Consider the following 15224-nt stretch of genomic DNA (forward strand, 5'->3'; position numbering starts at 1 on the left):
CAGCACAGTCAGCCCCACACACTTTAACACCTCAGTGCAAGTACTAACGGACCTTCGAAAGTCCCATAGTCAACCCAGTAATAATGTACATAATAGCACATTATGGGGGTCAATTGTTGCATTAGAACCCCTTTAGGGTCAGTGGAGCGGAACACCTGCACAAGCAAGCATTATATCATTGCCTGTAACCAGAACAGTAACAGCCAGAGCCTTTGATGTCTAAGTAACATTCCCAAACAACATGGTGTATTCTACTTGCAAAGGTGCGAAACTTGCACTTGGATTTAGATTAGCGAGAAAACATTCGCTGTGAAAAGACAGAATAAAGATCTTATCTCTTTGATCCAAGAAGAAACAAGTTTAAGTAACAATGACCATAATTTGCTGTAACAGATCATATTAGGTTATGTAATTGTTGCTTGTAGGCTTAACAAAGCCGTACTAATGTTTGTATGTCATCAGTATTTATTTTTTTATTTGATAGGTGTTTTCTGCTATTACTCAATAATATGTCATATTGTGATGCTTGTCATATATAGTCAGTAGCTGTTTATTTATTTTTGGTTGCAACAAATTTGCAAATTTATCACTGTTATGATTACATTGATTTTTTTTATCTTGTCCCAACTATAATAAGATTTTAAGATTTATTCCACATTAGTTAAATAAGTATTTTAATGAAAAATTAACATACTTAATTAATTCAGTTAATATACAAACAAGTAATCCTACATAAAAATCAAAATTTTTAAAAAATATTCCTGTCCTTCAGTTTGAAAAGTTCATGCATCTGTTACATAACTGACATTACTTAACAAAAACTTTCACGTCCAAACAGGCTATATTTTATGACGGAATTAAGCCTTTGGCTGATTTATTGCTAATGATTGACAATTGGGCAATAATCAAACTTCATTGCAGTCATCATATTCATATTGCACAGTCTGGCTCTTCTAATATGCTGTCATGATCAGCCAGAAACTGGGCCGGCCTGACACATATTGTTGTTTTTTGATTGGCTGAGTGGCTCGTGCCGGTGTCATTTCCTTAAACAAATGGGAAATTGTCACCCCTCCGGTTCATGAAAAGTGGAAGAGTGTGAGGATATATTTTTTCCCCCACTCTGTCAGCGTAGTTTAGCGTGTGTGGTACTGATAAATTGGGTTGAGTGAGCCACTGTAGACCGCAGAGAGATGCAGCGTTTAAAATTAAAAATCTGCACCTATTAAAACAGACTTAAAAACTAAACAGTAGTATTATTTGTTTGATTGGGGTTTTATTTGTGCCGGTGGTTGATCGGGTTTGACATGTTGTTCGGTGGTAATGTTTATTTATAAGATTGAAGTGATGTATTAGTATGTACATGTATATACCAACATTCAGCCGATAAAAGGCATACAGGGGCTAAGGGCAAATAGAATGATAAATTGAAGTGCATGTGACATGGAAGACTGACGTCATTAAACACTGTCGTAGAAAACCGAAACTATTTAAGAATTTTTTCCAACCGAGTAAAAATGCTTTTAAAAACATAGGATTCTACCTGAGATTGCCTTAGATTTGTGGCACCATATGTGCTGTCTCCATACCTTACATTATTATCCAAGCTGTACAGTGAATTTTTAATATTCACTTCAGGGCTTTCAATCAACTTAAAAGGTATGAAACACAAAATCATATATAACCTAAATGACCTAAAAATTCGACCACAAAAGAGCATTTTTTGAGGCAAATAAATGTCACTTGTGGTGCTAAACTTTACTATATCACCCTACCTTCCAAACAAAACTCAAAACACCTTATAAATCACTAGAACTTCCAGAATCTGGAAAAATGAGCAATTTAGTCATGGAGGATATTTTAGGTCATTTAGTGTAGTCTTAGGAGACAAGTATGGGGCCTTACCTGCTGGGTTAAAGCTGTTCCTTGCCGTCTCATTGATGTGTGTTATTTAATGGGTGAGCCCATGGTTTATTGCGGATTAAAGTGCTCGGCTTTAGCTCAGCTGACATAGACTCCTGCATTCTTAATGCAGGTAGATTGAATCACAAGTATCGGTTAACTTTTCAGACATTTCCCCTTTATTTATTGAAAAATCCTTCTCTCGCCCTGACCTTTTTTTTCCGTTTTTAAAATGGCAAGGTTAGTATAATCCGTTTTTCCATAGCAATCCCCGTGAGTGATTAAGTTGAGCAGATCATTCTGATTTATGAGCAGCTGCAGAGTGGGCTGTAGGCTTACGATAGTACTGAGCTGTGAGCAGAGTGGAGCGGAACAGATCACATGATACCAGGAGTGCTAAACACCTACAATAAAATACAGTATCAAGAAGAAAGCTTTAGATACTCTGCTAGGTGTTTGCAAAATGCTTTTTGTCCTCCATTCCTCCAATCCCCATCACCCCCCACCCCTAACCCCCCACCACCACCCACCCACCCACCCTGCCCCCCATACCTCTCGTCTTTTTTAGTTATGGGAAATAACAAGAAACACGTCTTAGGTATTGGTTCAGTGAAAATGAAAACATCAAAAGCCAAATTCTTCAAATTAATTTACATCTTGACAATAATAACGAGAAATTGTGTACAAGATTTGAACAGTCTTAGTTAATTAGTTCTTTTAGATATCTTGAAAACAAGATTATGAAATAGAGCATTTGACGAGTCAGCATGACAAATTATGAGTCAGGTGTTAGTTCCCACTTTAATTGTGAAATTTTAACCGTTAATGCATTTTTTGTTATTAATCCAAGCTTATAGTTAAGAGTTTATTTCTATAGGAAAGGTAAAGAATTAGATATTAAATATCTTACTTTATGTCCAATAATGTTTAGTGTAACCAGTTTGTGAGATTTGCTCCCCATTGTTAAACATGCCACAGTCTCATTTGTAATCCCCGTTTCTTGTTCAGCAGTTAAAGTAGCTTTATTACAGGCGTGACTTGCCCTCCAGCAAAACATGACAAGTCGTCTTAAAGCACACTGATTAAATTAGCATTTAAAAGTTAGACTAACAAATTGGAATGCTGTCTGGAAAATCTTGTTAGTAAATAAATAAACAGTTTCACTTGAACCGAGGATTCCGTTTCCCAGAGGATTATTTTTGCTCTCTGAGATCAAGTGAAAGACGTCACAATAGCAGGGATCTGAGAATCATCCTTCATTGACCAGATCAGCCTGTGTGGGAAAAGGAACCTGTTACATAAGACAGCTCTGTCGAATGGCCCAGGGGTAGTGGGGCAAGGGTGGGATCTTAAGGCCATCAAGGGACCCACCTGTCCTAGTTCAGGTGAGAAGTGAAGTTTTCATGGATGAAAATGCCCTATTGAGAGCACAGGGAAGCTGCAAAGCTGCAGTCTCCTTCTTACCGACCCCAGTGTGACAATTTTGAATGGCTGAGCTGTGTGCCGTATTGTTCCGTGGGTGTTGCTCTGGACTTAAGTGGCTATTGTTTGAACTGTCAGTGACGTGCTGTCAGTGTACATGTGAATTGATGTCCTTTTGTTGGCATTTGCACAAATTTGTGACTGCTGCTGATCATGACCAATGAATTGGTCCAACTTAAAACTCACCAGTCATTCAACAAAACTGAAAGGTCAATTTGTATAAGAGAATCTCATCACTCTGCCCATTCGTATTATATGCAGCTTTTGGGATTTTTTTTCCCACCATTTTTGTCATGGTTGACAGCTGAGGAAAATAGACGTGGTATGAATTCCCGTCAGAATTGCTGAGAAAATGCGTGGAGAAATGTGTGCTATCTAGCTGGAGAAGCCTGATAGCTGGAGCATTAGCAGTCACATCTAATTGACAAGTTGACAGCTTTTCTTGACCGAAATATTTCATCATTAAAGAACAACTTCTTGTGTTTCAAGTTCCGTGGTCTCCACAATTCACGCATGCATGTATTTAAACCCCAAGCGCGAAGCTTACTTAGGCGTAGTACGGACTTAGTCTTAGCTTCAGATCTGAAGCTTCTGTGCGTATCATTTGTGACATGACCATTGAAATATTATCTTCTAAAACAAGAAATGACCAAGCAAGAGTATCTTAAATTACTGATCATGTGAATGTTCCACTTCAGTGACAATTTAAGCAGAATGGAGGCTTTTGGATTAAAAAAAAAAAAAAAAAAGAAAAAGTGTGCAGCACATGAAAAATTACAGGTTCTTGAGATAATTTTTCTACACGTTGACATCATTCCGAGCAATTATTTGCTTACATACCTTATGTGGTAAACAATACGCACCCTTGTAGATACGTGAAAAGGGGTGTTTTGTGGGTCATGTTGTATTTTCATGGAATGTGAATTTGCCTGATTCCAGCATCATGCTTTGCTTCTTTGTGGTCTTAGGCTTTGAAAGTCTCCTTGTCCATTAGGTATAATTTTCTGAATTCTCAATTTATTTTAAAAGCTGAAAATAGGTCTGGCATTTTTTAAAGTTTTTTTTTCTTGATGTTTTATCTTATGCTCTGTTTGTTCAATGAACTCCTGATACTCGACCTTTTCTTGAGCAACAAGCATTTGGCCAGAGAGTATAATAAAAATGTCAGAGGATCTAAGACAATGACAGGCTGTGAGTCGTGTTTTTCCCGACTGAACCTCGTGGAGCTTGCTGCTCTGTCAAATTGGACAAGAAACCTCGCTGATGTCGTCTTCGTGAGAATCTATAGGGAAAATAAAGGCAGGTCTCATTCATCATGACGTGACAGGCGTTTGGTGGATGGGATGACGTAATGGATGCTCCGATTGTCCCCCGTTATAATCCTCCGAGCACAGAGAATCCCTTATCGTTACACATCTCTCTTCAGTCGCCTCTAATTAGTTATTTGTGGAATACCTTACATATCTTTGCTTTATTAGTTGTTTGAACACTGGATTTCTGGATTTTTCAGTTTAGTTAGTGCAAGTTGGATCGTTACAGTAGCCCATGTAGAGTGGATTCGTTTTGGATGATATCAAATAACAATAACAATTGATACATTTTTTGTCTGGATTTTGAGATCATGAATATCTTTTTTATTTTTATTTTTTTGGCTTCTTTTGTTAGTTTGATGAATTGCTTATTATTTTGACTGTACCACTTGCTTGTTTCATCTTTGTTTATATTTTTAATGAGGAAAGAGTAATTTTGCATAGTATGAGGCAGTAGTACGACTTTAATGATACATAGACTTGTATACTTTGTTCATTCACCAATGATACATGGACTTGTATACTTTGTTCATTCACCAATGATACATGGACTTGTATACTTTGTTCATTCACCAATGATACATGGGCTTGTATACTTTGTTCATTCACCAAAGATACATGGGCTTGTATACTTTGTTCATTCACCAATGATACATGGACTTGTAGACTTTGTTCATTCACCAATGATACATGGACTTGTAGACTTTGTTCATTCACCAATGATACATGGACTTGTATACTTTGTTCATTCACCAATGATACATGGACTTGTATATTTTGTTCATTCACCAATGATACATGGACTTGTATATTTTGTTCATTCACCAATGCTGGTTCATATAGTTGGTTAGGCGTTTTAACACAACACCTGTACGTGATTCAGTGATGATTTGTCCAGTGATTGGTGTTTTAGATTGAATCAGTGGATTCAGAGTTCATTCGAGAAAAGCTATTTAGTATATGGCCTTATAGCTGTAAAAAGCTGTTACATGCTCTTTGATATCCTGTATGATAGATACTCATGCTGTAATGTGGTTTTGATGTTGGTTGATTCAAGATCTGGAATAAATTAATAAAGTCTTAACATGTCTATTTCAGGTGGGCTAGAAAATACAGTAACCCTCGTAAATTTTTTTTTATTGTAATGTTTAAAACATAGGAAATTGATACTTCACGCCCAGCATTTATTTGGATTGCATGAAAATGTCATTGTCATATATGCAGTCTTAAAGCGGAAGTAAATTCAAATGCGCATACCTGAAATACACATGTACAGTATCTTCCTGTAGAGGTCAGAGGCCTCTATTAAACGTCCAACACTTCGTCCGGATCGCGTGGGTGTTGTGTAACCTTGACCATTGCTCTCTTCGCGGCGCATAGCAAATAGTGGCGGTCACGTCTTCAGCAAGGAATGTGTGGTTGGTGGGGGCGACACAACATGCCTCTGAGTGGGCAAATGCTGTCAAACCTCCCACCTCTCGGGCCGCACAAACTAAAGCTGTGTAAAATCTTACGTAACATCCAGTGCTCACCAGCAAATTTCTGCAAATGTGTCCTCTTTTTTTGCATGGAGGCTTTTTGGTACAATCTGACTGAAAGTGATATGACTGTAAATAAGGAAATGGAATTTTAACATTCAACCTCTTATACTAAGTTTTCCGGGATTTTTTTCTATGCAACCATGTTGTTATTTTGTCTTTTAAAGTGGCATTTTAATTCAGACTTATTGAAATTTTGTGGGTTGAGGCAGTTTGTTGTTTTCATGGAATTACATCTATGTATTGGGTTTGTAAGTCATGCTTTTAGCATCATTGAATAGGAAATTTTTTGAATTTAAAAACCTGCAATTTTGCAAATTACCATTTTAAGGTTGAAAACAATTTCTGTATGCTTTTCAGTGTGTTATGTGATGCATGAGTTTTTGGAAAGAGTACCATTTTATAAATTTACTTATTTTTTTAACTTTTTTTAATATTGAATGAGGACTTATGGGTGTGACATTTAAGTACATGAAGTAAAGGGCTTTTAGCGTTAATGTGAAAGAAAGATATTCATGACATTTTAAGAGCTGCTTCATGAAGTTTCCTATTTCACCATTTTGCTTTGTTTTTCTCATCGTCATATACCACAAATATGTATATCTTACCACATTCGCTTTCACAAATTAAGTATCAAACTTGATGGAAGCAGGACTTGTTGTTTAATATTTTTTTTCGTTAAAAGGCATATATCTATGTATATGTATATATTGTCATTTGTACCTAAAGTATATGTTACACGTGAAATGGATTTGCTGCATGAATGCTTCTGTTTTTTGTGTCAAAGAGAGCACTCATTCTATATTTGATAGTTTTTAAGACTTGCTAGGTGATATTGGGAGAAATTTTTTTTTATTTGTAGTTCATAACTGAACAAAAGTAATAAATGGGATGATGCTGACTGACTGATTGATCGATTGATTGTCACTTCACATGTGTCATACCGAATAATTTGTCACGATGGCTGTCAACTTTTTTGGGTGGAGGAAGCCACAGTACTAAGAGTAGACCACTGACCTTTGGCAAGTTACTGATAATCTCTCTTACATTGTATAAGCACATGGTGAAAGACAAATGACCTTGAGCTTGACTACAAAAATGGCCTCATGTGCATCGTCAGTTGACCACTTATTGTCCCATAAGCATTATGAGAATGGATGATGCTGTTTTCTGTTTTTCTGATCATTTCATGTTTATTTTTCTCTCTTCCATGTTAAATTAATGACTGCTAATTATATATTTTGTGTTTTTCTTTTCTGTTGACAGGCCACAACGCTGTATTGCCTGGTCACAGAATATGCAGGCGGGGGTGAATTGCTGGCATTTATCAAGATGCACCCCCAAACCCGTCTTCTGGAAGACAAGGCTCGCCCATACGTTCGCCAGCTGGTATCTGCGGTACATTACCTGCACGAGAGAGGGGTGGCACACAGGTAGGCCACTTTTGAAATTAGACCATATTTGACACATTCACCATGCGTGACAGTTGCATGCAACATGTCACTCATAGCATACATCACCAATTACATGGAACGTGTATTGCATCTGTACCCAAGCACCTACATGTTATCGGTGTAACTGTACTTGTGTAACAAACAGTCATGCTTCAGTTACATTGATTCATGTGTCCTACAAATATGTTTTCAACTTTCATACATGTATTTGTCAACTTGCCCTCTTTCATGCCAAAAATGTTAAGATCTTTTGAGCCCTAATATGTTAAGCATTGTTTTTGAGCTGAGAATTCACAGGTATTGTTGGGCAATATGTGCCCTCTTTCACTCTAAAACTGTTAAGATGTTTTGAGCCCTAAGATGTTAAGCATCGTTTTTGAGCTGAGAATTCACAGGTATTGTTGGACAATATGTGCCCTCTTTCATTCTAAAAATGTTAAGATCTTTTGAGCCTTATGATGTAAAGCATCGTTTTAGAGCTGAGAATTCACAGGTATTGTTGGACAACGTGTGCATGTTGTAATTTTGAGAATCTTTCAGTTTGGGGCATATGAAATTTTGATCTTCTGCATTGGCTGTAGAGTTTTGTGATTTATGGCCTGATTATTGCTTTACACCTCTATGGCAGTATACCAGTCTTATCATAAATATCACTTCTCACCACTGACTAATGAGGTCATGTTTTGAAAGTGACATAACTTTGACAGTGTTGGTAACATGGGACTCTGACACAATAGACTGTTTCGTTGATACTGTAAATCTTCAACCTTTTCAACCTCTAAAGCACATTTTTCAGTAGAATTTATGCATACAATTATTATGAAAATGATGCTACACTGTATAATGATTTGTGTATGTCACTGATTATGCAAGCTCCGTAAAACTTCATGAATTATTTCTCTACACCCCATAGTTTTTTCAGAGCGTTTTAAAATATTAGTTGCAGAGGCAGTTGAAAAGATTGATGAAGTAGGGTACAGCTAGGGGGTGTCACATCATCGTTGTCGCTGTGTTTATGAAGAACAAGACATGATGGTTGGTCTTCTGTGATGTAAATCTGTTCTGAAGGGGAGGGGGACAATATCATGGATAAACAAGGTGGCTTAAGGGTGGATTACCTGAGCAAGATCAGCTCTTAAACAGCCGAACTGACATCAGGGACATGCCGTTACTAGAGCCAGGTGTGTCTGCTATCAGTTTTCTCACAGGTCTCACATCCTAGTGAGAGACACCGCATCACTTCCTACAGAGCAAGAATCCAGCATCGCCCCCCCCCCCCCCCCCACTTCCCTCATAGCTCCCATCTTTCCTCCTGATCAGCTCTCTTCCCCACACGAAACTGCTAACCATGTCAAGGTCATGTGTCTTATTGACTCCTGTTATCAGACTTCAGATTTGCTATTGAATCCAGGTGTATATGTTGTAAACAATAGTTAGCGAGATCGAATCTTTGAACACTAAAAGCTGTGCTATTGTCGTTGAACTTTTTACAAGAGCCTGAATGATGACGTGGTTCAGCAGGAACTGTTTCCGTTTACATATCCTACTTTTGGGGGGGACATACCACATTTAAAATTGATAGTTTTAGATGACATTGTTGCACTATAAATTGCTTGATTAACTATTGAAGCTGTAAATGACACATTGGCAGTTATAGTTGTTTTTTGCTTTAAAGTCTAAAGAAGTTTAGCGATGCAAGTACATGTAATAAACCATTGAAACTTCTTTCTTGCCAGCAGAATTCTGTTAAATATAGCAGAGATCTGAAATTCAAATATAAGAGCTTGTTCCATTATTGTTCTGATCAAAATATAATATGTATACGGTACTCTGTACTTTAGAAATCACCATGGTGATATTAATAATTTGCCTGCCTATTTTTTTTACCATATGTGCCTTTATTGACATTTTCAGTTAAGAAACTAGATCAATTGCATTTGCATATTGTTAAAACATTGGTTTGGTTTAACATAAATTAAACCAATGTCTTGTTAACCAAAGTTAAACTTGAATTTCTTTTTTAGCATAAAAATCTGTTAAAAGTTTATATAAATATGACTATGCTAGTTTGTACATTTCATGTAACAAAAGTTAAGCCAGTGTCTAGTTAACCAAAATTAAACATACTAAGTTTCTTGGTCTGCTTTAAAAATCTGTGAAAACTTTGTATAAATATTGCTGTGCCAGTGTTTTCCATTTCAGGTAACATAACATTAGGTGAAATGTAAAACATTGATGCTTATTCAAATGTGACAGTGGTATATATAAAAACAAAGTCTGACAGCTAGATAATGTAACCTTGGCCTAGTTGTGCCCTTAGATATGTGGTGGCTGCCTGTTAAATACGTAAGTGGTGGAGAACTTGTAACATCTCCTTCCCACATCCCTCCGAGCCTTCCGTCAACATTCAGTCAGCTCCCAGTGGCTTCAGGAACAAAGCTTATTTTGGCAAGGAATTTAATGGACAAACAGATTTGGCTGCGCCATCCCCCTTGTGCGGCAAAATTGTGCCGGAGCGGTAAGGTGCAAGTCATTGACAGTTAAAATCCCCTGACTTCTTCTCTGCCTGTCTCCACATCCCACTACCCTGTGTATCCAAGGTCACTGGTGTTTTTATACTGTTCCTTGGCCCCTTCAGGTGTTTCTTTACCTCCCCACTCCCCCCAAATTTAGGCCAGGTGTCATGAAAAAACAGATGCAATCGATTTGACCCTGACAGAAAGTGTCAGGGTGATGCTATGTCTTATGATGTCAGTCCACAGGATGATGTGTCAGCTACAAGTTGGGATAAACGCAGATGCGATGTCTCTATACCCCCACCCACTTTGACTGTCCCCTTCCACCTGCTTTTTCATTTTCTCTTCCTCTGGTCTCCCCTGAGGGGCACAGGGCAGGTGGAATCGCTCTGCCAACACTACTCATCATTTATCAGGTCTTACTGAATTGCTAGTTGTCATTATTTAACAGAGGCTGATATCTCCTGTTTCTGCATGGTATTGATCTGGGGACAGGACCAGTCGGGGAGATGTGTGAAGTGGCCGGCGATGCGTAATAGCTAGATGGTGAGGCCCTAAGGCTGGCGGAGAGGAGCCACCACGCCAGCCCGAAGGTCATCGCCAATCGATAACGGCGTTTGTTTTCTTTGGGCTCACCTGTATTTGGATGAGGAGATACACACAAAACCCTGGTTCGTCAAGTCACAGGTATATCCACCTCTCTGGCTTATAACAGTGAGCCCTTATACATACACCCCCCATCGAATCTGTAATCGCTGGGTGTATTTATATCAGAATCCCAGTGTAATAAGTCGTTATTGCGTCCATGACAGAAATTTGGAATATTGATGCTATTTCCTAATCACCATGGAAACCACGGCACAAAGCAAAATTACCCGTCCCTCGAACAAAGTTGCTGGGAATAAATTATCTATGGAGAGATAGGGCTGTAAACAATGATCATTGTTGTCAGTCTCTTTGAAGCTGACCAAAGTTACATGGCTAATGAAGCATGATTACTTCCATCGTTGTTTTACTAAACATCAACGCAAATAATTAAAACTCACTCCAGTCTTTGTTAGTCAATTGCCAGCAGCAATACGCCTTTATGCAACAGCTAAATCTGTATCAACTGGAACCAGCACTGTAGTTAGCAGGCAGCCAAATGTAGTTTATTTGTGCAGCCCGGAAATAGTTATCACTTTTGATAATGTCAAGTTCAAAGGAGGAACCATTTGACTGAGTAAAGACTAGCCACACATAATCCCATAATCCCCAGACTGCTGAAGATTCATGTTCAAATCCAGGTGTTGGCAATTGATTTTTTCTTCTTTTATCTTTTTAACAGGTGTTTTAATTATGAATAGGGTAGCAAATACACTCCGCCTAGCCAACTTCTTTACAGATCCACAGATTTAATATGATCTGAAGTGAAGGTCCATAGGTCTAATAATCAAAGAGATCTTTTAGGTAGGCCTCAATGCATAGCCTAGTTGTTGCTATCAATGCCTTAGCCTTAGTAGGTAGGCCTACATGTATAGCCTAGATGCTGCTATCAATGCTTTAGCCTTAGAAGGTAGGCCTACATGTGTAGGCTAGATGCTGCTATTATTACCTTTGCCTTAGAAGGTAGGTCTACATGCTATCACTGTTGCCATCAATGCTTTAGCCTTAAAACCTTGGGACTTTTTAAAAATGAACCAAACCTACATTTAAACCATCAGCCCATTCAAAACTGTCCCTGTGCATACTATTGGTAAACATTGGTCTATTCCCCAGGGCTCTGCTAGTTTTCCACCCACGATAATGCAGGTCGTCGTCATATAAGTGAAATATTCTTGAGTATGGCATGAAATATTTTGGATATTTTGAGAGTGATGGATTTTAATTATTATCATTTATAATGGTTCGTTGGTGCAATTATGAGGCATTATGACTGAAGTGAACTAACAGATGACAAGGGAAGAGTGTATGTAGTCCTTATTTGTGTCTGTCCAGACATTAATGGTGGAGGATCTATAGTATAGCCTTGGCAGGAGAACCCATTCTATCGCTTGTCCATCAAGGACCAAATTAATGAGGGCATCCACATAAATGGGAGTCAATATTAATTTCATTGTTAGATTCAGTGAAACTCAGTGGAAGAAAGCTTGTGTTGTTTACAAAAACTGCATGAATACACAGAGAAAAATTGATTTTTAAGTGCACAAGTACGCCTTTATGTGTTTGACTGTACTAGGGGAAGCAAATCAGGGTAACGGTACCCCAATGATACCCATTCGAGGTAGAGAAGGGAAGAGGTGTGGTGGGCGGAGGGGGAACTCTGACTGTTTTTTGTTGCATCCAGTTCAGGCTTTTGCCATAGTGAATGTGTCACCCATTGTACCACTGGGGGGACAGATAGCTGAATGTCTTACATAAAGGTGTTGATGAACTAAGACAATCCCCTGCCCTTATAGATTCACACAGAACAGGAATATACCCCAGGGCTATAGCCCACAGTCAACTGCACACATGTGCCAGCTGTCTTTTTTGATCCTAATCTTATATGTTAACAGATGCTTCAAATTTGTAGCCTTGCTCAGTTTTCCATCAGCTTTAGGGTGATAAGTCAACCAGTTGATGTGTTGTACAAGAAACAGTATATTTGTGACCTCCATATGCTGTCTAAGGGGCTGAGGGGTGGGGAGGATGGGGGGCTGTTGACTTTCATACTGGCCCCTCTGGGTATGCACCCAGGGCTACAAATATCACTGACCACAGGAAGTCCTTTCTAGGCTCTAATTCTCTAAATTCTTGAAACAAACTAGGACTGTCAACATAGGACAGGCTGGACATGATCTCCTCAATCAAACTGTTGGTCCAGCAAGGGGCCATTGGGTCACCCTGCTGGTGTTGACTGACCTCTTCAGATTGACCACTGCTGTTGTCATGTCGCCAAGACTGGTCAAGGAGGGACCAACAGGTCGTCCTCGACAACCATGGCCACTCCTACAAATGCTGCAGACTCCACCTATTTTTCCTCCTTGGGGGTTTTATCCTGAGGAGATTCCTGTCACTCGATATTGGTGACATTTATGAGGAAAGTAACAGAGACACATGTATACATGCACCCTGGCCATTAATGGAGTTGCGGTGGAATGCAGGCACACTCTAGGGGGGTGCAGGGGTGTAAGGGCCGATGCTGGATCCCCCATTGATAAACATTAGCAATATGCCTGCCTGATAGTTTAAGCATGTGGTCTGTCAATGTCATTGCTTCCAATCTCCAAATGTTTATTCTGTCCATTGCCTGATGTGCATCACTAGTGACTTCCTGCCTCTAGCCCTGTTCTAGCAGCTAGGTAATAACAGCTTAGGAATATAGCCACACTGGAATCCTCTAATCTCTTCCATTGGCAAATATATACCAGTTGTTAATATCAAGGTGACAGGCTTACATCACAATGCATCAAGTTAAGCCAAGTACCATTGGTGAAGACACCGTTCTAAATGGTTCAAAAAGATATGTGTGGAGAATGTGAATGCTTGTCCTGATATATTATCAACATTTACTACCTGACATATTAAAGTTGTCCCATAAGCTGGTACAGATGGGGTTCCAAGTGCTGTTTATCTTCAAGAAGACAGTCAAGAGATTTAGTAACAAGCCTTGTATCTTTAGTAGAAATGTCATACATAATTATGGCACAGGCGGATTGTTTATATATTTGTCTTGAGGCACATAGACAAGAGATTTGGCTTTGAGTCCCGCATCTTTAGGAAAAATGTCATGGAGTAATGGAGGAGACCGGACAAAGTTTGGTTGTGCATGTAACTTGGATAAGCAAGCCTCATACATAATGCTAACACTGAAGGTGTTTCTAATGCCTTCTTACGGTGTAATTATTTTCGTGGAGTTATATACCTTTTTTTTGATAACTGTGACGACATTGTAGTTACATTATAACTAAATCGTTCATAGTTAAACCAGATTTAGAATTTTAGCATAAACGTGCAAAATCCTGCTTTTGTTTCCCTGTAGAACTAATTTTGACATTTCTGCTCACATACATGTAGTACAAAATTCCTGCTGTGACCAGGAGAATAGATCATCAAAAACTGTAAATTAGTCTTTATCACAACTGCCACATTTGCCAAAAAAAAAACCTAATGAGTTAAAGCTGAACTAAGGACATGTATGTGGACTTTTATGGTCTGCATACTACAGGTTTATGTTCATGGAAATGTCTAGTAGATTGATGTGGAAGTTAATGAAATGTGTGTTTTGGGGTATGAAGGTGTCACTCTAGTAAGCCAGCTGTTCGTGCCGGCTAATGTATGGTGTCGTGAACTACAAATCACAGATGAATGATATGAGGGCTATGTACTTGCACTGAAGTTAAGGAAATCAAAACTACATGCCAGCTCTTGAAAGTTAACACTAGCCTATTCTTCAGAATGACAACCAATTCTTGACACAGCTGACTCTCAAGTATTCACTAGTTGTTGACAAACCTGTGCTAGCCCCCAAGGTCCCCCATGAGGGCTGGAGGCCAGGGAAGGACCCAGAGGGTGGAGAACTATTCCCACAGTGCTCCAGCAACCTGTGAAAGGCAAAACTGGAGTGGACTGGAATGCTATATCCGTCAGACCTGTCAGAGGCTCTCTCAGATCTTACCCTAGGCCTTAATAATTTGGCTGACATGGATATTGCTCTTGCAGAGGAACATTAAAGGTTCCTGTCCAGAAGGAATGCAGACCATATGCTCTTGTCACTAAGATTCTTGACAGTCCAAGACCAGCCCTTGGACACTGCTGTCAGAGTTAAACTTTGAGAACCATTTTAAGGTCATGGCCAAGGTCGTTCTGCAGTATCACCAAACCATTTGTTGTGCTCACTGGAACAATGCGTAATTGAAATTACAAATGACCTCAAGGAATGTTTCTAATAAATATCAGTTGATAGTTATGTATATCATTTTTCATGGTGAGTGGCTTTTTGAGTATATTACTGTTTTTGTTTGTTTTTTTTTTTTAAATAAAATTACTAATAGCATTAAA

General features: G+C 38.7%; 1 protein-coding gene across 1 annotated transcript in view; it reads left to right on the top strand.

The window, feature by feature from the left end:
* The window catches only part of LOC135470763 (uncharacterized), a 212583-nt gene that overhangs the window by 80337 nt on the left and 117022 nt on the right, over nt 1–15224 (top strand). The window contains exon 3 of the mRNA XM_064749803.1: nt 7499–7665. Within this exon, the coding sequence (XP_064605873.1) occupies nt 7499–7665 (167 nt within the window). The remainder of the gene's footprint in view (nt 1–7498; nt 7666–15224) is intronic.

Source organism: Liolophura sinensis, chromosome 7 (assembly GCF_032854445.1).
Source record: "Liolophura sinensis isolate JHLJ2023 chromosome 7, CUHK_Ljap_v2, whole genome shotgun sequence".
Lineage (NCBI taxonomy): Eukaryota > Metazoa > Mollusca > Polyplacophora > Chitonida > Chitonidae > Liolophura > Liolophura sinensis.